Source organism: Arachis ipaensis, chromosome B4 (genome assembly GCF_059453495.1).
Source record: "Arachis ipaensis isolate K30076 ecotype BB chromosome B4, ASM5945349v1, whole genome shotgun sequence".
NCBI lineage: Eukaryota > Viridiplantae > Streptophyta > Magnoliopsida > Fabales > Fabaceae > Arachis > Arachis ipaensis.
The window spans coordinates 18,601,548-18,625,759 of record NC_142439.1 but is presented as its reverse complement, the minus strand read 5'-3'; the positions used below and the strand labels follow the sequence as shown (position 1 = coordinate 18,625,759).

Genomic DNA, 24,212 nt, shown 5'->3' with positions numbered 1-24,212 from the left:
GATGATGACTCCATTTACAATACACAACGTTATAATAGAGTTTAAATTACATCTTGTTAGTAAAACATAAATAAAATACGAGTCAAACTCCAATAAATTATGTATTGTTACCTGCGTGCAACCAATATATCAGCCGGTGCAAGCTACTGTCTTGGAATGGGCGCAAGAAAGGGCATTTACTCCCATGCTCAAACAAATAATAAATCAAACGGGCCACCCATCTCCTTGCAATCATAGCGCGATGCACGGTACAATGACCTGTAAAGACGTGTGAGAGTTGCTGACCCCCAATTGTAAGTGCAATCTGCTCAAAATTTTGGAGCAATGGAAGGTACTTCGGGTAGGCATATGCCGTCGAGTTATCCGTGAAGAGGGTGGTTCCCAGTAGATAGAAGATGTGACACCTAACGTATCGCTGAACAAACTCCCAAGTGTCTAGAGATTGTGTGTCTCTGATATGGCGAACCCAGACCAGCTTTATATAACTTTTAGATGAACTACTCACAACAGATTTGCTGCCGAAAATCGCCATGCTCTAGTTGACCAAGAAGTCCTAACTGCTATCAGTCCAACCAGTCACAACTTCTCCATCAATCGGTAGGCCAAATATGTGTAACACGTCCTCTAATGTTACTGTAACCTCACCGACTGACAATACGAAGGAATGAGTCTCCGGCCTTCACCTTTTCACAAGAGCAGTTAGCAACGCGGAATTCTCTCTAATCTTTTCAACTCTCGAGAGATGATAGAATCTCGTTGTTCATAAGGCCTAGTCAACCGTTGGGTGCCACATCTCCGGCGGATCAAATTTATGGGACAGAATATTCCTGTTAGCTTGGTACAAGACAACCGAGAATAGAAAATAGAAAATTATTATATAATTTTCAAAAAAATAAAATAAAAATTAACTTCACAAAATAAAATAAAAATAAAAAATATAAAATTTAAAAAAATAATACAAAAATAATTACAAAAAGTAAAATAAAAATAATTATTAATAATTTGCATTAGTATTTATATTATTCATTAAAATTAAAAAATACACATTACAATAAAATAAAAATAACATTAAAACAGAAATTGAAAATAATTATATAAAATTCGGAAAATTACATTTTTTAAATTTATATTATTTATTAATATTAATAACTACCATTTTTATTATATTATATTATTTATTAATAACAACCATTTATATTATTTATTAAATCTATTAATCGTAGATTAAAAAATAATAATATCATAGCAAAAAAGGAAATAAATAATTAATAACAAAAATTCTTGAAAAACATTTATCAGTATTTTTATTACTTATTAGTTTCAAAAATTACAGATTAATAGATTAAATTACAATAATATTATAACAAAAAATAACAATTTTCAAAAAATAAATAAAATTATTAACATTATGGCAAAAAAGTAAAAAATAAATATTTAAATTATTTAATTCACTAGAATGGCTAATAATAATATTAATTCAAATAATTATACTAATAATAATATATTTTAAATATTAATCTTTAAATTAACAAAAATACTAAACTTACATAATTAAATTATCCCAAATAACTAACGTGTTTTTTTGCAGATGTATAATCACGTACCATTTTTTTAAATAACACACTACTCACTCTTCTTGCTAAAGATAACCTTTCTCCCTCTCTAACTCTTAAAAAAAAAATCGTCCTGGAATGAACAATACACAATAAACAATGAAGCATGCGAACTCCCCATCCTGCCTTTTAAAGGCACAAAATCATTAATACATTGGCGTTCCTGGAACATGGATGTTGGATGCATGGAGACAGACGGCCAAGTGATTAAGGGCAATTTACGCATCTAAATTGTTTGATCTCCAATATTACGCAAATACATTGTTTCTAAATTTAATACGCAAATGCATTGTTTCACTATTTTATGTAAACCGCTACTGGCAGTAGCGGTTTACAGGTGTACATAAACCGCTACAACCAGCCGCGGTTTATGTGTGTGAGTGTGTGAGTGTAAACCGCTGCTGCCAGCAGCGGTTTACGTGCATGTGTGTGTGAGTGTAAACCGCTACTGCCAGTAGCGGTTTACGTGCATGCGTGTGTGAGTGTAAACCGCTACTGCCAGTAGCGGTTTACGTGTATGTGTGTGTATACTATTTAAATAATATTATAAATAAAAAATTTAATTTATCATTTCACAATATAATTTAAAAATATAAATATGCATGTAATAATTTTTTTATTTGTATTTATTATTAGAAGTAAGACCAAATTACAAATAAAAAAATACAGTCTTCAAAGTATTGAATTATATAAAGCAAGACTAATTTTTTTTATTATCATCTCTTTTAAAATTTATAAATAATAAAATAATTTATTTTTAGCCAAAAGTTTACTAAATTATATATTTTACTCTTTAAAAATCACTTCATTCTCTTTTATTTATATCAACCATACAAAAGAGATTGGAGAGTTTGGAAAATGGGTTGTGTTCTTTGCTGCTGATTTGCATTTGAGATTCTAGCTAAATGATTTTTTTTATTTGTGTAACTTTGTTGTCTTATACCAAAAAATAAAAATTATTTGTATTTTACAGTTGATTAATTAGATAAATAATAGTGATGGCATCATAATTTTGATGAATAAAATAAAAAATATAAATATGCATGTAATAATTTTTTATTTGTATTTATTATTAAAATGAGATTAAATAGCAAATCAAAGAGTGAGTACTCACATAGTACTAAAATATATAAACTAAGACTACATTTTTTTTTTATCTTCATCCCTTCTAAAACTCATGAATGATAAAATAATTTATTTTTAGTAAAAAATTCACTAAAGCATACACTTTTTCTTTAAAAATTACTTCATTTTTTATCCATATAAATCATATGATTGCAAAAAATATATACTCCGTTTTTTTTCTCTCAATTTTTTTGTAACTTAATTTAGCATAAACAAACATTTTTTCTAATCAACGTAGACTGCTAAAGGAACACAGAAATCGCTAAATTAAGTTACAAAAAAATTGAGAGAAAGAAAATGGAGTATATATTTTTTTGCAATCATATGATTTATATGGATAAAAAATGAAGTAATTTTTAAAGAAAAAGTGTATGCTTTAGTGAATTTTTTACTAAAAATAAATTATTTTATCATTCATGAGTTTTAGAAGGGATGAAGATAAAAAAAAATTTAGTCTTAGTTTATATATTTTAGTATTCTGTGAGTACTCACTCTTTGATTTGCTATTTAATCTCATTTTAATAATAAATACAAATAAAAAATTTATTACATGCATATTTATATTTTTTAAATTATATTGTGAAATGATAAATTAAATTTTTTATTTATAATATTATTTAAATAGTATACACACATACACGTAAACCGCTACTGGCAGTAGCGGTTTACACTCACACACACATGCACGTAAACCGCTGCTGGCAGCAGCGGTTTACACTCACACACTCACACACATAAACCGCGGCTGGTTGTAGCGGTTTATGTACACCTGTAAACCGCTACTGCCAGTAGCGGTTTACATAAAATAGTGAAACAATGCATTTTGCGTATTAAATTTGGAAACAATGTATTTACGTAATATTGAAGGTCAAACAATTTAGATGCGTAAATTGCCCAGTGATTAACACGCACTTTGTGTGTTGTCCAGGGTGTTGACAAGTGACAGGGGACGCTGATAAACGTGGCCAAAAATCTCTGCTAAAGAAATCTCTACTGCTTCAACACGCAGGGTGCGTGGTGACCAGAGCCTGATACGTGACAAATTTTTACTGAAATTTCTGTAAAATTTTTTTGAAATTCGGCATAAAATTCTTGCAAACTCAGCATGCAGGGTGTATAATGTGTAAGAGTTTCTGCAATTCTACACTTCTGCAAAACACTTCAAATAATAATATTCAACAAATATACTTTTTCTTTATCCATATTAAAAATAATTTTGTCAAATTCAATCATTCTACTAATTTTAAGCACTAAAAAATAAAAATTACACATATTTTGTTCCTCCACTTTTATGTTGCAAATTTGTAAATAACTCTTGTCTTTCTATGCAGATATGCAGCGACAATATAAATTTTTTATTTACTAAAAATTGAAAGATGATCCATAACTACTGTAGAAGTAATTTTTATTTATTTTTTTTTGAAACTACAATTGACGATTTTTTTTAAAATTTTAAAATCAAATTGTAAATGAGAATATTCATTAAAAAAATCAATATTGAAAAGGAGTTTTTTAAGGTGGTGAAAGTATCTCTAGAATTTTAAAGAATTTGAGTATGAAAAAGAATGAGAACAAACTAGGAGGACTAATTCATAGATATGCTATTTTCATAAGAGTCCAAAATTAAAAAACAGTATCATACAAAAAATCTAATCTGTTGCTATATCAATATATCTTATTATTATTTATCTATTTTTCAGTTATATTGGTATTATTACTACTAATGTTATTATTACATTTTCTTATTATTATTATTATTATTATTATTATTATTATTATTATTATTATTATTATTATTATTTAAAGTTTGTTTACTATGATATAAAATAAAGACTTTTTTACCTCACTGCTTCAAATATACGGGTATATTTTTCTTTACAAGACTAAAATAATTTATTAACTACTTCGACCACAAACAATTTTAATTATTGACCACTACTTATTTATCATTACTAAAGATTTACTAAATTATAATAATTAAATACTATTTAATTTAAATTGATATGAACAATTCTAAATATAAATAATTAAAGCATCATAATTAATAATCATAAATGTATTTAAATTCCAAATATCAGTCTTTTTAATTTTTCAACTAATTTTATTTTAAAAAATTCATTAAATTTAAATGATTGAATAAAAAAAATTAGAATTTAGATTACTCATTATTAGTTGTAACTATTAATACAATAAAAACTTTTAAATTTTATAAAAATATTTATAACAATTATAAATACACAACAAAATCTTGATTATCAATAAAATTAAAATAATAATTACAACTAAATATTTATTAATTTGTTTATAAAGTTCAAAAAATTTTCTTATACTCTTTATTTTCAATCTTATTTGTTATTCTAGTTGTATCCATTGTAAAATATAACAAATGCAATACAAATTTTCAAACTTTATACAAATAAGTACAATAGTTAGAAAAAAAAATCTTATAGCAAAAAATTTTAAATTTTATAAAAATATTTATGGTGATCGTTCTTTACAATTTTTCCAACTCGTTTTAACTTAAACAAAGTTTCATTCATTTATGATATTAAAATTAGACTAAATCTAATACCACCTACTTGAAATTTATCATATATATAGGGCCAAAGTTTTAATTACTATATTTATAGTATGGACTCATATAAGCCACTAATATGGAATTTGAAACGTTAGTTTATAAATGTCACTACAAAAAAAAAAAAAAAGGCCTATGATCACGGTAAAATAGCTAGTAAAAAGGGTGGTCATAGATCTATGGTCACGGTTTTTTATCGTGGCCTATTCTCTCGTGGCCATAGGTCTATGGTTACATTTTTTTTATCTATGGTCACGGTTTTTATGGTCACGGTTTCAATTTTCAAATTCTAACACTTTAGGCCACGTTTTTTCACCGTGACTAAAGAGACCCCTTCTTAAAACTGTGACCATAGCCTTATTTGACCATAGCCTCTATGGTCACCCCTCCTTAAAACCATGACCATAGCCTTATCTATGGTCACCCCAACTTAAAACTATGACCATAGCCTTATCTATGGTCACCCCTCCTTAAAACCGTAACCATAGACCATTTAAGATCACATCCCAAAATCGTGACCATAGACCCCTTTAGGTCACACCACAAAACCGTGACCATAGACCCCTTTAGGTTACCCTTTCGTAAAACCGTGACCATAGACTCTTTTAGGTCACCCCTCAAAACCGTGACCATAGATGTCTTTTGGTCACGGTGAAAAATCATGACCATAGACCATTTTAGGTCACCCCTCAAAACCATGACCATAGACCCTTTTAGGTCATCCTTTTTTGAAAAACCGTGGCCATAGACCATTTAAGGTTACCTCCAAAATCATGACCATAGACCCCTTTAGATCACCCTAAAAAATCGTGATCATAGACCCTTTTAGGTCACTTTTTTTTCAAAAAATTATGACCATAGACCCTTTTTGGTCACCCAAAAAAACCGTGATCATAGACCCTTTTAGGTCACCCTGTAAACCGTGACCATAGACCCTTTTAGACCACTCTTTTTTTAAAAACCGTGATCATAGCTTTTTTTTTCTTTGGTCACGGTAAAAATCCGTGACCATAAACCCTCTGCGGTCACGGTTTTTTACCATGACCAAAAAAATCATAGCCATAAGCCCAAAATGTTGTAGTGTGTTCAGTCTCTACTTTTTCTACCAAAAACAAAACTAATTTTAAAATTATTACATAAAGAATATTTTGGTATTTTTATGTTTAATATGAAAAAATATTTACCTTTTAAAAATAAATATGGAGTTTCAATATTTTAAAATTAAAAATTAAATTTTAATTTGTAATACAATTAAACAATTTTATAGGTAAAAGGGTACTTTTTATTTTTTTTATATTTATAATATCAAATATTATTTATTTATGATTAACAAATTAAATTACTAACTATTTAACTTATTTAAGTTACAAAAAAAAATTACTAACTTAATGGCACTAAGTATTTGTATGTAAAAAAAGAGATTTTAAATTTAAATCTTTATTTTTCATCATATGTATATGTATTTTTACGAAAATACAAATTTTATATTAAGAATGTAGGTTTTGTTAATATATTGTTTTTTTTATTAATTTTAAAAGAATTAAAATTAGACAAAATCAATATATGTGTAACCTTTTTGTCTTTAATTACTATATTAATTTAAAATCAAAGAAAGATTGAAATTTTTCCATTTTAAATATATAAAAAATAATTAAAAAATTGACTATATTTATTTAATTAATAAAATTATATGAATAATAAATTAAATAATATCATCGTATTATTAATAATTGTATTATTCATGACACATGTAGTTATTATCTACTAATCGATTTGAATTTATTACATAGTTTGTAAATAACAATTTTAAAATATATTACATAGTTTGTAAATAATAATTTTAAATTTAATATTTACTTTTGATGATAATTTTGTTAAAAGATATAAATTAATTATATATTTTTTGGTAACAATAAAACAAAGTAAACAAAATTAATACCATTTTCTTTTTTTTTATCAATATAAAAAATAAAGAGATAACTGATATTTTTAGTTAGAATTGAAATTTACTTATATATATATAATAAATTAATTTTATTAAATACGTATTTATCACAAACAAATTCATATTTTTTACTAAATTTATATTTACAATTATTAGCATAATTGAGCTATTCCAATTCATTCATTATAATTTTATCAATTTAGAGATCATCTACATAATATTAAAAATTAGTATGAAAATATTATCATAACTATAAAAATAATATATTTTTTTTGGTCTTTAAAAAATTAATTTATACTTTTCTACTATATACAAATTCTCAAAAAAAAAAAAAAACAAAAAATAGGTTTTAACTTTTTTTTAATGACCAAAAGAAAAAAATAATAATAATAAAAAATAAAAATATTATCTATATATTAAAATTAACTACTAAACTTAATTATCAATATATTTATGTATAAATATACACGTAATTTAATTTAATTTTAGTATATATTTATATATTTAACATAATTTTTATATTAATAACTAATTTTAATATATATATGATGAAGTGCATAAAAAAAAAATCAGAGTTTATCCTGATTTTTCCAACCATTTTCTTTTTCTTTCTATTTTACGACCCTCTCTCGTCCTCTCTGAAGTATCATTCACAAACGAACGAAAGAAAAAACGATGAATGTCCTTTGAATTTCGATCTGTATCTCCTTTTTCTTCTTAACCCAAAATCATGGACCCTAGTGGATCGTACGCGGTCTCAGGAGGAGGAGCAACCCAAATGAAAATGACGATTCGGCCCTCCCACTCGCACCACCACTCTGAGAGCAGCAACAGCGACCGCGCACTCGACTGCAACCTCACCTCCCTCTGCGATCACATCCAATCCGAAGGCTTCAACTCCGGCGCCTTCTCCGACATCCTCCTCCACGCCCTCGGCTCCACCTTCCGCCTCCACCGCCTCCTCCTCTCCCGAAGCTCCTATTTTCGGTAACCAACTCACTCACTGTTACTCATTCACTCATCAATTGGAACCGTTAGGGTTTGTTAATTGATTGCAAATGTTATTTATTTGTTGATTAATTAGGAACATGCTTCATGGACCTTGGAAGGAAGCATCTGCACCGGTTGTGACTTTGCACGTGGACGATAAAAACGTTAACGAAGAGGCCATTACTATGGCATTGGCTTATCTCTATGGCCACCACCCTAAGCTTAACGACAACAATGCTTTCCGTGTTCTCGCTGCTGCTTCCTTCCTAGACCTTCAGGTACCAATCAATTCTGGGTTAATAGTTGTGCGTCAATTTGGTACTGGTTCTCGAGAGGTTAGACGCCTCTGATTGATCAATTGATCAATGAAAGATACAACCACGAATCAAAGTGGTTCTTCTGACACGTTGAAGGTGGCATAGATCAATTTTGTGACGTGTCATGAACTTATGGAAATGACCAATTCTATTCACTGTTAGTTGTATACTTGTATCTTTCAGGACGAATTTGAGGTGTCCAATTTTTTTGAGCATCAAGTTGACGCTTTGAAGAATCATTTTGACCTTTAGTCCAATCAATTTCATGAATTTTAAATTTTAAATTTTGTTTAAAAAAAATTTCTGTGCAGGATTTGTGTGCAATATGTACGGACTTCATTATATCAGAGCTTTGGACTTCTAATTTCTTGGCTTACCAGGTTAAACATGCATAATGCTACCCTCATTGTGAATTGCAAGTAATACATCTTTCAGATTTTTACTATCACTGGGATAGTTATTTATGTGGGGTATGATTGGAATCTAGGTGTTTGCCGAGAACCAGGACTATGGCATCCATGGGGAGCGTGTAAGAAATGCTTGTTGGGGCTACCTTTGTCAAAGTGGTGGCATGGAATTAAAAGAGGTAATTTGGGTAGGAAGATAAAATCACATTCTTCTAAATATCACTTAGCGTTCTTTAGTTGTGGTTCTTGGTTATGTATATTTGTTTTGAATATGAGGAGTATGTTGGATTAGTTGACATTTGGTTGTTTGTTGCAGGTGCTTCCTAAACTTTCATCTCAAACATTGCATGCATTACTGACCAGTGATGAACTATGGATACCAAGTGAAGAGAAGAGGTAGGTGGTTTTTATGAGCTTCTATTTGTTTTTCTTTTATTTTTTTTTCCTTTTCCTCCCTTTAACAGCTTGAGTTTCGTTGTTTGTGTAACACTTGTCTCAAATTTCATTATAAGGTTTGAGTTGGCTTTGTATGTGTTCCTCGCAAAGAGTGCTCAGTGGAAGGCCAAACATCCTGAACATGGAAGTTCCAGTTCTGAGTCTGGAACTGATATCCATTCTGATTCTGATCACTCTAAGGGGAAGAGTGTATCTGACGGCTGCACTGATAAGAGGTTGGAAACTGATCTAGAGCAAATGAGTCTTAAAAGTGGTCTAAAGGATCCTAATGCCCGTAATCTTCTAGTTGAGCTTCCAGACTTCAACAATGCAGCTTCTAACTCCAATCAACAAAGTGAAGAAGCTTCATATACCAGCTCATCAAACCTGAAACCAACATACTCTTGCAACATGGAAGGGCCTTCATCAATGGGTGATTCATTATCTGATACAGATGGCATCAGAACATCATGTTCCTATGTTGAGATGCCTGTTGTTGCTGGAGCAAATGGAGTGGCTATGGAAGGGCCATCTGAGGAAGGATCTTGCTTCCATTTGGATAACAATAGTTGGATTGTTAGGGATCAATCTAGAAACCGTTTTTCATCAAATTCTTCTTCTAGCGGGGTCTCATCCAATGATTGGGGAAGATATGGAGCACCATTTTTTTCATGGGGTGGAAGAGTTGTTGGCAAAAGACGTCTTGAAGCTCACTCCAAAAGAAACTATGCAGATCATGGGGATGAATATGATGCATTTCTTAACATATTTGAAGGGGGCTCTCTCTTATACTGCAACATGTCTTTTGAGGCTCTTTTGAATGTCAGAAAGCAACTTGAAGAGTTAGGTTTCCCTTGCAAAGCTGTGAATGATGGTCTTTGGCTTCAGGTATTTCTTTGTTGCCATTTACATTGCACCTCTTAAACAAACACTGCCTATGACTTCACCAATGACCCAACATCTGTTGCAGAATATATTTGAAATTTAATTTTATTGGTTTTTATTAGATGCTTCTTAGTCAGAGGGTGCAAGAAATTGCTGCTGATACCTGCAAAAGTTGCTCCCTTATGAGTATGGCTTGTACCTGCCGGCAACCATTTACATTTTCACATGGAGCTAATTCCACTGGATTTTACATTCAAGAACATAACCAGAATAATATGCATGCGAACATGGGCAATATATATGTTGCCGAGCCTTCTCCAGGTGAAGGAAATGGCATCTTTAGACCTGTACGAGTACATGTTAGAGGGGCTATAGATGGGCTTGCAGGTATTGGTCGTGGAACTACATTTGTTCCAGCAGCTGCTTCTGCTCCTACACGATTTGTCTTTTCTCGTGTACCATTTGGTGTTGGGAACAGAAACTACCAGCAATCTGCAGCCAATGATGATTCAGAGATGCGAACTGATCACAACGGCGACCTGTCTGGAGATGGATTGACAGCTTTGGTTGGATTAAGTCAAGGTGGGGTTAATGGAATAAATGTACATGGAGAACTTTCTCAAAGGGGATATGAAATGGACATGCAAGGCAGAATGTCTGGAACTGCAGGAGGCCCAAGTACTGGTGGTATTCCTATGCAGATGTTAGAGACACCAGAACATAACGGTGGAATAGAATGGGAGAATTCAAATAATTCATCTATATCATTGGATTTGAAAACGCCTTTAAGCCATTTCCCCCCTTTTCGCTTTGGGTGAGTCAACCTCTCTACAACTTTCCAGAGTTGTTAAAGTAAATTTTGCTATTACTGGTTTGTGCGTTTTGTGCCCTTAGCTCTCACAGTTGGTGACACCCCTCTGTTACTGCCAATGTACTTCACAATATTATTAATTTAGTGTGGTTAATATTCACACACAATCACATTGGATACACTTATGTTTCATTGAACTTTCAATCTTCCTCCTATGCATGAGATTTTATATCTATTTCTTGCTTGTGAAGGTTCCTCCTCTGTTCCTCTCCTTTGTGTTTCCCTTTAAGTTGTGTTGTTTTAGGTGTTTTAGTTTAATGTAGGTTATGTATAATGCATACTGTAACATGCTAATGGTGTATATCCAATGTTGTTTCTTGTATCACAGAAGTTGTCTTGCAGTTAGAGTGAGATAGTAGGGGTCTTTTTGTTTTGATTAGTAGTTTGGTTAAAATGCAAATTGTCCTTCCTGTTTTTACCCTTTCAAAATTGTGCCCTTGTCTCAATTTTGACAGTTATCTTGCTTAAACTTTCACTACAATTGGTTTTAATTTGAACATCGAAAGTTGAAACTAAATACTTATTTGCCACTTAGTGAAATTTGAGGCTGTTAAATTGTCAAAATTGAAATCACATTGGGGCTATTTGGCAAAGGTTCATAGTCAGTGTAGGTGTTTTCATTTTAATAAATAATTTGTATACATTTAATGTTGCTTTTGCTGTGGTTTACAGGGTCCAATTTGAGGATGTGCACAGACTCGGTGATGGTCAGGTTAAGCATTCTCCAGAAATGTTCTATGCTGGTTCTTTATGGAAGGTTGGCAAAAAATAATCACTATATTATCATGCTTGAGTTTATGTGTTCTGATATGAACAGAGTTTATCTGTTTGAATCTTTAGGTCAGTGTACAGGCTTTTAATGATGAGGACCCCCAGGGAAGGCGTACACTGGGTAATGTCTTACTGCATTGAATGTTCACCTTTGGACTGTGAATTAAGTATGTAAATTTTTATTCTATCTGGGAGCTTATGTTTAGTGTTGGTGCAGGGTTGTTTCTTCATCGTAGGAAGGCAGAGATAACTGATATACATAGAAAGGTAAGCAGGACTGATTTTCAGTATTTAAAAGATAGTTTTGGACTTTGGAAATCATATTCTGTTTCTGAAAATGAATTGCTTTATTTCAATAATATAGAGTAATGTCTGTCCATCAGGTACATTTAAACTCAAATCGGGGTGCTGATTGCCAGTAGTTGGAGTTCTAGTATCAGCATGCCACATTCTTAGTTGTTTTAAATGTGTATACCTTATATAACGTGTCGTTGATTATAAATCTTCTGGAATTCTATCTAACCTAACTTATTTCTATGAAATGTATTTTCAGGTGCACATGTATGTTGACTCTCGTGAAAAGGTGACTGCTCGCTACCAGGTAATGCTGCGGTACTGAACCTATGCTTTTATCATGTGGTGGTTTGTGATTTTCTATTATTTTAGTCGTACCTGATACTGTTATCATTCTGGTTAATGGTTTTGTTTTCCATCTGCCGGGTCCATTCAGTTGATTTGTCCATCCAAGAGGGAGGTAATGGTGTTTGGAAGCTTTAAACAAACAGGCACTCTTCTACCTAAAGCTCCTAAAGGATGGGGTTGGCGAACTGCTCTATTATTTGATGAGCTTGCTGATCTTCTCCAAAATGGAGCCCTAAGGGTCATTGCTGTGGTGCAGCTTGTTTGAGTTAAACAGGTAAAGTTTCTTTGCATATACCATATATGAAAAGTTGAAAATTCTAATGGTTTGTGAAAGCCAAATTGCTTGTAACTACTCTTTTCTAAAATATATAATTTGATCGGTTTCTTTCTTTTGTCCAATCTTACAGGAGATGAAGTGATGAACCATGGTCAAAGTCTTCATTGTACATGAATAAAATAGGAAAGTTCAGGAGTTGCATGCGCTATATTGATGAATAGCACGAGTAAATGCCATTTTTGTTTGCATCTGCCTTAATATTTGGATGAGCAACAAAGCATCGTCTTCACATATATAAGAGGGCTTTTTTTATGCTTTCTTATTTTCTTCAGGTAACTAAAGCACAACAATATTAACATTGTTGTATGAGATAGAAAAATTAAAAATAATGTAAAATTATAATTCGGCAGTGTCTCCATCAGGTGCTCTTAATCAACATGACATACCTATCTTGGATTCAGTCTCCAAAACATGGGTGACTACACCTGAAATGAATGAATTTTAACCTGTTTATATTGGAAAGCTGAAGAGAACTACAATTCATAATTATAGATTGATCTTGATCTTGGTCTTGATAATGTGGGGTGTGGACTGTGAATTTTTGAGATAATATACTTATTACTGTACTCCCTTAGCTTTTAATTTTTGAAGTCTTCCAACATTTTTACCAAGTAATGCCATCAAATTTTGCATCATCTTCATTCTTTTTCGACTTGAGCTCAAGCTCTCAAAGTCAAAGTTGCAGTGCACGGTTTGAGGCCGAAGGAGAGCTATATTGTCACCGTTTGCGCTTTTTCTCATCATTCTGTAATTTTTTTACTAATTGACAACAAGAAACGGTACCCTGGTGAAGTTTTGGAACACAGTAATGCTACATCTTCAAGGTAAAAAGATGCTAACTAGAACTTTCAACAGAAATTATGTGAGTGATTGAATCATGGACGATGCGAAATGGTGGAGCCGACTTGCCATAATTCATACTCTTCAATAAATGAATGTAATTTTTTTATTAGTCAAATATCGACGGATTTGTTCTTTCATATAACGAAAAGAAAGAGTACAAGAAACTAATTTTAGTCAGCTAATATTAGCCAACTTTAGAATTTAAGTCTATAATTTAGGATTTAGAATTTAAAATAAACAAAATAATCTTAAAAAAGTTAACTATGCTGAAAAAAAAAAAGTTATCTAAAATTACTCATTAAAATTAGAACCATTGAATTATTTTTTCCTTTCTACCGTAGTTACCTTTCTTTTGTAACTTCAATCATATAGATATTAAATTAATGTGAGTGTAAGTGGAAGTGTGAAACCATATTTCTAATCCAATTGAGTGTGGTATATATGTGGGGTACAAATGGTGTGCATACAAAAGGCGACGGATAGTGACTCGAGAGTGTGCTGTCAATATCATCAATATTAGTCAATGACATTATTAGTACTATTGGGACGCTGCAAATGTTGTTGGCAGAATAACAATAATGTATGAAGTTTAGTTGGCATTGGAGGCTCAAGCTCAGCCACATTTGTATATGTTTATTGTTATAGAACTTATTAGGATATCTGAAAATTAATTAATTTAGTCTCCAAATTAAATTTCAAACATCTTTAAAGAGTTTAGGATCAAATTGATTATTTCTTCAAATTTCAGGATCAGATTGAACATTCTCTCGTGTCGAAGTTATTAGTTTTGTTTCTTTTTATTTGTTTGATGTAGATAATGAGATTCGGCACCGTAAGACAAAATGGAAGAGAACCGTGGTAGTAATATGGCACCGGCACCATATGCAGCACGTGACACTCTTCTTATAGAATAAAATATGCTGCACGTGGTGCTCGCTTTCGAGTTTCGAGTCTAGCTACTTGATTTTCTTTATTGATTACTAATACGTTTAAAAATTATTAGTAATGAATTCTATCACAAGTAACGTAGCCGAAAAATGTTTATGTTCTAATGAAATGAGTGCGATATCACATAGTTGATAGTTTGCTCCAACATGCAATAAATATTTGTAGTATGTATTATTATGTGGTTACGACATCAAGTCAATACTTAGTGCAACGGTTATATATATATTTTTTATGAAGTCAAACTTTGTTTAATTGTTTGAGCTTTTGATTTTCTTTCTTTTTTTTTTTTAAAAAAAAAAGGAGCACAATAATGCCAGCAACTTTATTTGGGAAAAAGTTTAAATGCTCACAGAACAAGATCTACACATTAGTGAATTACTATGGTGGCTGTCTTTATTTCTTTATTCCATGCTTTCTCAAAGTTGCCGACTACAAAATAATAGATAATGAATCGGAATAAACTATTTAGCTTACTTTAAAAATTCTCTGTAGTATAAAATCAAAGGCCATATTATATTGAAAATTTAATGTTATTGAAATTGCTGACAAGAGGACTAATTACAGTTCTGCCAAAGAAAAAACCTTATATAAGTCTAAAAATATGGGAATTAAATTCAATAGATTTTAAATTTTCAGCATGTGCCAAAATTCTTTAGAAACATGCTCCAATTCTTTTTTAATTTTTCAATGGAAATATATCTTTTTTCCCCCCAATGTGAAGGGGATTTGTAGTGTGAATAAATCTAGGAAGCTTTGTGTCTAAGAAAGTAAGAAGATGGCATAGAGTCCATAGTGAAAATTTTAAGTGATCGGAGATACTTACAAGAGGATAGGACGATAATAACATTATACATGCACTAACCAATTATCTTGGAATTTAGGGTGTCCAAATTCATCCTCTTATACCAAAAATTCACATAATTCGTTTGCTTTAATCCATTGTTCCAAAATGATACTCCTTTAGATCTAAAATATTTGTTATTTAGAAACTAATAATGGAGTACACGATTCAACCAATCAAGCGAATGTCACATACGTAATGTAAACATTATCTCGTATTTTTTCTTTTTCACACCATTAGTATTGAAGTGTCTTAATATACGGCTTTATTTCCATTACAATTATTCATAGAATATATATGTGATAGAATAATAGAACACTTGCATCCTCACACAATGGCTTAGTTTGGTAAAATTTTTTAAAGCTCCTTATTTTATATTTGGTCAATCAAAAAGATTATATTTTAATTTTTAAAAGCACTTAAGATAGAATTTTTTAAAATTGGCTTGTGTTTTTCAAAATTTAAAAGTCTAATATAATTTTATATGTTAACTAATTTTCAAATTTAATGTTTACATTTATGTCTATTATAGTATTTTTAAATTTTAAAAACTATTTTACCAAAAACAATTGATGTTACTTGTGTTTATTAAAAATTATTTTTGATTTAATAACATAAATGTTACAACTTTTAAAAAGTCATCAAACTACTTTTGAAAAGTAAAAGCTTTACCAAACTATATATCTTCAGTGTTTGGTAAATAAAAAAAAATCATGTGTTTGTGTTTGCAGCCTTTAAAAAATTGGAATACTTTTAAAAGCACTTAAGATAGAATTTTTTAAAGTTGGCTTGTGCTTTTCAAAATTTAAAAGTCTAATATAACCTCATATGTTAACTAATTTTTAAATTTAATACTTATATTTATGTCTATTATTATAATATTTTTAAATTTTAAAAATTATTTTACTAAATTGTTGCTTGTGTTTATTGAAAACTATTTTTAATTTAATTACCAAACATAAATGCTACAACTTTTAAAAGTCATCTTTTAAAAATTAGTTTTTATAAACTATTTTTAAAAAATAAAAATTTTACCAAACTAAGCCTAAGTCAACTAATACAAAAAGACTACTTAGCAAATTATAACCATTTAGCTTAAAGAAGAACAATTTAAAAGTATCCTTAGAAAAAATGCTTTTTAATTTTGAAATGGTTTTGAGCAATATATTTTATAAAAAAAAGATGTAAATACGTGAATTACATAAATATAATATCTGAATTTTGAGTAAATTTCTATAATAATTCTTGAGATTCACAAAATTATCCAATTTGATATAAAAGATTTTAATTTTATTATAGTAGTCTTCTAGATTCACCTTACCATAATAGTTCTTAATGTTGTAAAATAAATAAAAAATATATAAAATAAAGATGTATGAATAGAAGACTCTAATATTAATATAATTAGCTCAATAGAAATTGTTCATATATTTATAAGTAGTAACAAAAAAAAAGAGAGAAAAAAATTATTTGTAGAGAATAAAAAAAAGAATGTTTTTAGTAATATAAAGAGAGAGGATTTTATTGATTGTTATTGCTGTGTATTGTATGTAAGGCTATAGAGCCTTATTTATAACTATACAAATTCAACTTTTATTAAAGTTAGTCTACCTAATAATCTAAACTCTCTCTTAAAAACTTCAGTCGCCTATATCATAAATGGGCATCCATTTGTCATCCTTATCATAACATTTAAGCATATTTTTTACGATAAGTCACCCGATTAAATGTTGATGTAGCTACAGTGTGCCACGCTGGCACTTACCAAAACGACGCGTTTGGTGTTAAACATGATGAAAAATGGTTTGCATTCAAACACACTCACTCATCTTTCTTCCTCATTTCCACTTCTTCTTCAACTTTTCTTCATCAATAACACCACTATTATAGGATTAGGATTCTGGAGGTTTCTTCTTTGCAACAACCTCAGTTAATTAACATCGTAGGTCTGAGTTTGATTATCTGACTCTCCTATAGAAAAGGACGGTTCCGCCATTATCGTTTACAATGAAAGCATGTTTTTTTTTTTAAATTATTACAACGAGTTATCTTTTGTTTTTTGTTATAATGGTAGTATGAATACCCAAGTTATATCTATTTGTATAGTTTTGGTTATATTTGGTAAAGAAGCCAAGTAGTATTAATATTTTCAATTTTTACAATCATCTCAGTGCTAGAATATTCAATATATATCCAAGGAAAGCAGCAATCCTTCCTCGATCTAATGCAGATATCATAATCCTCAATCCAAATTCAAGCTTTGAGATATCAACAAAATCATACCACTCCAAACTTGACATAAATGTGTAAGGCAGAAAGAAATGAAAGATACTTATTTTTACTATAACACGGTCCCTCATGAAATTGAAGTTAATCAAATTCACAGTAACAACATTAGTGTTAAGATTCGTTGCGATTCTCTATCTGCTAGGATTTTTAGTTTTTTCTGGTAGGTTGGAGTTTAGGCTCTATTTTGTTCAATAGACCAGGGGTGGGTTAATGGATTGAGATATGGTTGATGAAAATGTTGTTTAGGTTTGCGACGTGGGAGTTTTTCAATAGATTAAAATGTTGTTCTTTTCTGTTGGAGTTTGAACTTTGAAGTAATGCGTGGGGATTTTTTTCAGATGAATGAGTTATTGGACATCATGTATCATCATGGAGCAATTTTAAAAAAAATGAAAGAGAAGGATTATTCGACTACAGTACTCTCACCACTCTTCATTGATCTTAAGAAAGGAGGAAGAATGACAAGAAAAGGAGGAAGAAGCATCAGAAATTATCATAAACAAGCTTTGGGAGGGAGCAAAAAAGGTTAAGGTTAAATAGAAATGGAGGGAACAAATTAGATATAAATTAGAATCTGGCCAGCTAAGCTAGTCATTATAGGCGCCAGCATGGCACATTGTAGCTATGTTAGCAATGAAACAAGTGATTTATCGCCGAAAATATGTCTAGAGATTATTATGATATCCGGAGACCGCATGGCACATTGTAGCCATGTTAGCAATGAAACAAGTGATTTATTGCCGAAAATATGTCTAGAGATTATTATGATATCCGGAGACCACTATATAGTGAAATTGAAATTTTGAGTATCAAATTGGTTAATTCCGTAAATTTCAAAAATTATTATAAAAATTTACTCCTAAAATTAAAAAAAAAATATCTGAATTTTGATTTGAGTTTATTCACTTTTTATAATTTGCTTTCAAGGTATTTTATTTTTAATTTTTTAAAATGTATAAATTTATTTTTAACAAATTCTTTTTTAACTTTTTTCTTAAAATACATTTTTAGCATAAAAAAAAAAGCAAAAACAGAGAAAACAGAAAATTAAATAAACATATAAATATTATAATATTATTATATTATATATAATACGAATGTCTAGTTTGGTGATGCCTGTGCATCAAACACCAGACCAATTTAATATCAAATATGGCAACTCAAATTGCCGTTAAAAGTTATATGTAACAAGGATATAATGCGCTAATAAATTATAACTCAAATGGCATAGTTTTCTTTGAGAAAAAAAAATACACATAATAAATTTATATTTTGTCAAAAAAAAATTTATTTTGAATTTAATGCTCTTAGCATATCTGATAATAACTACTTATCATGGATATTAGATGTTAAAATTTATCTTGACTTAATGGGTCATGAAGACACTAAGAAAGTATCACTAAAAGATGGTGATACTTTCTCAAACCCGTTATGAATGGACATATTTGCACCTACATGATTTTAAACCGATAAATGAATATAATTCCGCAATATTCTGAATCATCTTATCTTATGAATGAAATTATGTGATAAAAATATAACTGATAACGATATGTTAGAAGAAACTTATTTGATTTTTTATGTTTCAAATGTGCTCTTGCAGTAGCAATATTGAGAAAAAAGATTTACAAAATATTTTAAATTAATTGGTTGTCTCCTTGTTGTTGAACAAAATAATGAATTGTTCATGAAAAATCATGAAATACGTTTAGCTGGTACTGTTCCATTTCTTGAAACAAATGCGATAAATTATAACTCTAAAAGTGATAAATGCAAGATTTTGGTAAAAAGAATCAAATTTATTCGAACAGGAACAAGAATAATAATACTGTGTATTTCTAAAAACTAAAAACAAAAGAACAAAAAAAAAAAAGATTTTGAATAATTTGAATTTAACAAGAATCACTTATCCTTTTATAGAAGTAAGAAAAATTTTCAACAAAAAATGCTTCATCAAAAATGGGATAATCATGAAAGAAACAATAGACAAAATAAGAAAACAGAAATAAATACTTTTGTTGTAGCGATAAGGACTATTGGTCATGTACCTTTAGTATCCCATTCTCCAAGACACTTAATTGATTTTTACCAAATATTTTTAAAGAAAGATGATAAACAAATGGTAGTAAATTTTGTTTTAAAAGATACTGTTAAAAATGACGTTACTCAATACGAAGTATTTAATTTTTTGAGAATCCTCAAAAAAATATAAATCATTAATAAAAAATTTAATAGTTGAGTTTATCTTTTTCTAAACTTATTATGTCATGAAATAATATAATAAATTTTTTGTTGAATTTTATTTTCTATGTATTTGAATGGAAAGTTTGATATATTTAAATATAATATTCAATAAAATATTTATATTTATGTTTTTATTAAGAATTTTAAAAATATTAAACCGTATCTCAAATTCTTTCAAAATAAAATAAAAGAAAATGGTATATGTATTGTTCAGAAATACGATTTTGCTTTTCACACACTTTTATTTGTTTTATTTCATTTTTCTATCACATATATAAAAATTTTGAAATTTTTTTATATTATGATCTTATTATTATTGTTGTTTGACTTTAAAGAAAATAGTAAGAACATATAATAAAGATATTTGTTTTGTGGATAGTACAAGTTCGCATACCATTTTTAAAAGTAATATTTATTTTACTTATCTTATTTCTAAAGAAGAATGTGTTAATACTATTATTGACTCAGGCAATATGATTGAAAGCTCCCAAAGAGCTATTATTTTGTTTTTTGGAGGAACAAAATTCATATGAAACAATGCATTATTGTCTACTAATGCATTATTGTCTCCAATGGGCTCGTTTGGGAAGCTTCAAAAGTAACTTGTTTTTAGCTTTTGACTTATAAAAAGTAGTAGTATTAATGTCTGGTACAATTTTCAAAATCAAATTGCGGCTTTCTAAGAAACTATTTAGGAGCTTATACAGAAGTTAAAAAAAATGACTTCTTTCATAATACTTCTACTTTTTATCATATTTCTATAAAATAAGCACTTTTAAAGCTAAAAATTCAAACACAAAATAACTTATTTATAAGCTACTTTTAATATAATCATTTAGAGTAAAGTATCGTTTTTATCCCCAACGTTTAGGGTAAGTCTTATTTGTGTCCCTAATGTTTAATTCGTCATATTTGTATCCTTAACGTTTATAAAAGTGATTCAATGTTATCCTACTATCAATTATACTAACAAATCAGATTATATTTTTCAATTATTCTCACTTGGATGTATTCATTATCAATTAGGTCTTACTTGGATGTGTTCGATTTTAATATTATACCCACTATTTGTGTTTAGATTTAATTATGTTCCTAGAAAAGTGAATTATGTAAATGTTGTAGGAATTAGTTTCAACATTTGATGAGTTATTTTTCGGAGTAGATCATCGATTCTATCCCAGATATTTGTATTCTAACTTCAAGAAGAGATTTTTAAAACTCAAACTAAAACACTCATGATGTGTAATTGACGGTAGGATAACATTGAATCACTTTTACAAACGTTAGGGATACAAATAGGACGATTTAAACGTTAGGGACACAAATAGGATTTACCCCAAACGTTGGGGACAAAAATGATACTTTACTCTAATCATTTATTATTTAAGTTATTTTTTCAAAAAGAGCTTAATTAAGCTGTTGCATTATTGTCTCCAACAAATTTATTGAGTTTTAAAGATATTAGTCGAAATAGATATCATAAGGGAAATGATGAGTAATTATACATCACAAACGGTGATTCAAATAAGAAAGTTATATTGAAAAAATTAGGATAGATTTAGTTAATTTCATGTCAATTTCTCTCTAGTTTTAGTTTCTAATCTTGTTTTAGTTTAGTTTTATTTACATTTTCTTGTTCTTCTATCTTAGATCATTAACTTTTTCTTATTAGTTCTTATTTATATTATTTTAGCTTATGAACTCTTGTTGAATTTGCAAATTTTCTTTAATGAATTTGATGTTTTATATTTTTTGTTGCTTATTGGAGTTGTTGTTATTATTACTTTCTTGAATTGAGTAGCTGTAGATTTTACAAATTCTTGCCATTTATGAAGTTCTATGTTTATGCACTTGTTAGATATTTGATAAAATGCTTGAATTAGTTATAGAGTATATTTTTTTTCTTGGCTTGGGGTTGAGAAATTAGGTGACTTTGCGTTATTGATGATATCCAATATTGATTGTTAATTATTTAGAATTGTTAATTAATCTTGTTTCTATTGACACTAATCTTTTACTAATTCAATCATGAAGTTGGTTAGAACTTATGGATTAGAATTAATTATGTCTACTTGATTTTTCTCGATGTATAGAGATTGACAAAGTGGGATCAACTTTTCATAATTGTCATGTTTATGATAAATGATAAAAATAGTGATCATTAACCCTCAATTCCTGTCAAAATCTTTTTAGCATTTGAATTTACTTTCTCTTCTTTAGTTAATTAGCTTAATCACTCCTAATTTAATTTCTTGCTATTTACATTTCTTGTTTATTGCGCTCAAAACCCCGATTTCCCCTCTAGCTAATAATTGAGCACCCGATTGCAATTCTTAGAGAGAACGACTAGGGATTAAACTCCTGGTTATTTGTTTTGAAATTTGTGACATCTTTCTACTAAACTTTAAAGAGCGTTGAATTCTGATTTAGAGCTACGACGAATCTTGTGCTTTAACTTGTGAAAATTTTTAAGCCGGTGTTTAGCGCTTCGTCAAGTTGCCTGATGTATTTTCTAATACTAAAAGGATAACTAAATCATATATGTTAGCTAAAAATGCTCCAATTTAAATTAATGTTCCAGTTTGATAAATGGTCACAAAAACAAATGCATGCCAGAAGCGTGGTAGACCTGTCAGTTCCAAAGACAAATTTTCGAAAAAGAAAAGAGGTAAATACTATTCCCATTGAAAAAGATAAAGACACAGTAAAGACATCTATGGTTGTCCAAAACTCTAATGTAATTTTAACGTCAGAAGATGTTTAGCTACCTAAAAGTTCAGAAAATTATGAAAACGATAAGATCTTGATCAATTATATTTTTATGGGAGAAAAATAGAACCTAAATGAGACAATTGTGAATGAAATATTTGCATATCACGTGACACTTCACATCATACTTAAAAATGAGGATCTTGAACCAAGAACAGTTGAAAAATGTCGATATAAAAATGATTGGCTAAAATGGAAAGAAGCTATGAAAATAGAATTAGATTCACTTATAAAACGTAAAGTCTTTGGACCTATAGTTCGTATACCAAAAGATGTAAAACCTATTAGATACAAATGGATATTTGTGAGAAAACGAAATGAGAAAAATGAAGTTGTACGCTACAAAGCTAGACTTGTCGCACATGGGTTTTCACAAAGACCTGGAATCGATTATGAAGAAACATACTCCTCTGTGGTGGATGCAATTACATTGTGTTATCTAATCAATTTATCTGCATACTATAAGTTTGATATGCATCTAATGGATATGGTGACAGCTTATTTATACGGATCATTAGATCGTGATATCTATATGAAAGTTTTTGAAGGACTTAAAATATCTAAACCATCTAATAAATACTCTTAGGGGTTATATTCAGTCATATTGCAAAGGTCTTTATATGGTCTAAAGTAATCTGGACAAATGTGGTATAATCGTCTTACTAAGTATCTGACGAAAAAGGAATTCAAGAATAACGATATATGTCCATGTGTTTTCATAAAAAAATTTGCATTTGGATTTGTTATAATTGTTGTGTATGTTGATGATTTAAATATCATTGAAACTCGTAAAGACATTCCAACAATTATAAAAGCTCTAAAAGAATAGTTTGAGATGAAAGATCTCGAAAAGAGTAAATTTTATCTTGGCCTGCAGATCAAACATACAAATAAAGGGATCTTTACTCATCAAAAAACTTACACAAAAAAATATTAAAGAAATTCTATATGGATAAGTCACATCTATTAAGTACAACAATGATTGTAAGATCTTTGGATATGAAAAATTAGTATTTCCGTCCTAAAGAAGAAAACAAAAAAATTCTTGGTCCTGAAGTATCATATCTCAGTGCCATTGGAGCACTAATATATCTTGCTAATAATACACAACCTGATATATCATGCGCTGTAAATTTATTAGTAAGATATAGTTCATCTTCAACCAAAAGACATTGGAATGGTATCAAACAAATTTTTCGATATCTTCACAAAACAATTGATATGGGACTATTTTATCCATATGAATAGTCACAATTAGTTGGTTATGCAGATGTAGATATTTAATTGATCCACACAAAGGCAGATATCAAACTGGATATCTATTCACATATGGTGATATAGTTATATCATGGAGGTCCACAAAAT

At 29.5% G+C, this 24,212-nt stretch overlaps 1 protein-coding gene across 1 annotated transcript; it reads left to right on the top strand.

Annotated features, from left to right (window-relative positions):
• Positions 1 to 7,818: 7,818 nt before the first annotated feature.
• On the top strand, positions 7,819 to 13,428 carry LOC107639052 (BTB/POZ domain-containing protein). Its single transcript, XM_016342468.3, has 13 exons — positions 7,819 to 8,245; positions 8,343 to 8,526; positions 8,877 to 8,945; positions 9,053 to 9,151; positions 9,289 to 9,368; positions 9,485 to 10,295; positions 10,415 to 11,106; positions 11,836 to 11,920; positions 12,004 to 12,055; positions 12,152 to 12,201; positions 12,488 to 12,535; positions 12,665 to 12,850; positions 12,984 to 13,428. Exons 1-12 carry the CDS (start codon positions 7,989 to 7,991, stop codon positions 12,839 to 12,841), a joined length of 2,604 nt encoding a protein of 867 aa, XP_016197954.1. The 5' UTR covers positions 7,819 to 7,988; the 3' UTR covers positions 12,842 to 12,850; positions 12,984 to 13,428.
• The last annotated feature ends 10,784 nt before the right edge of the window (positions 13,429 to 24,212 follow it).

Bases quoted from the DNA above. Each gene is read 5' to 3' on its own strand.
- LOC107639052 (XM_016342468.3), top strand. From the start codon at position 7,989: ATGGACCCTAGTGGATCGTACGCGGTCTCAGGAGGAGGAGCAACCCAA. The intron at 8,527-8,876 runs GTACCAATCAAT...ATTTCTGTGCAG, and splicing joins CTTCCTTCCTAGACCTTCAG to GATTTGTGTGCAATATGTAC. The intron at 12,202-12,487 runs GTAAGCAGGACT...ATGTATTTTCAG, and splicing joins TAACTGATATACATAGAAAG to GTGCACATGTATGTTGACTC.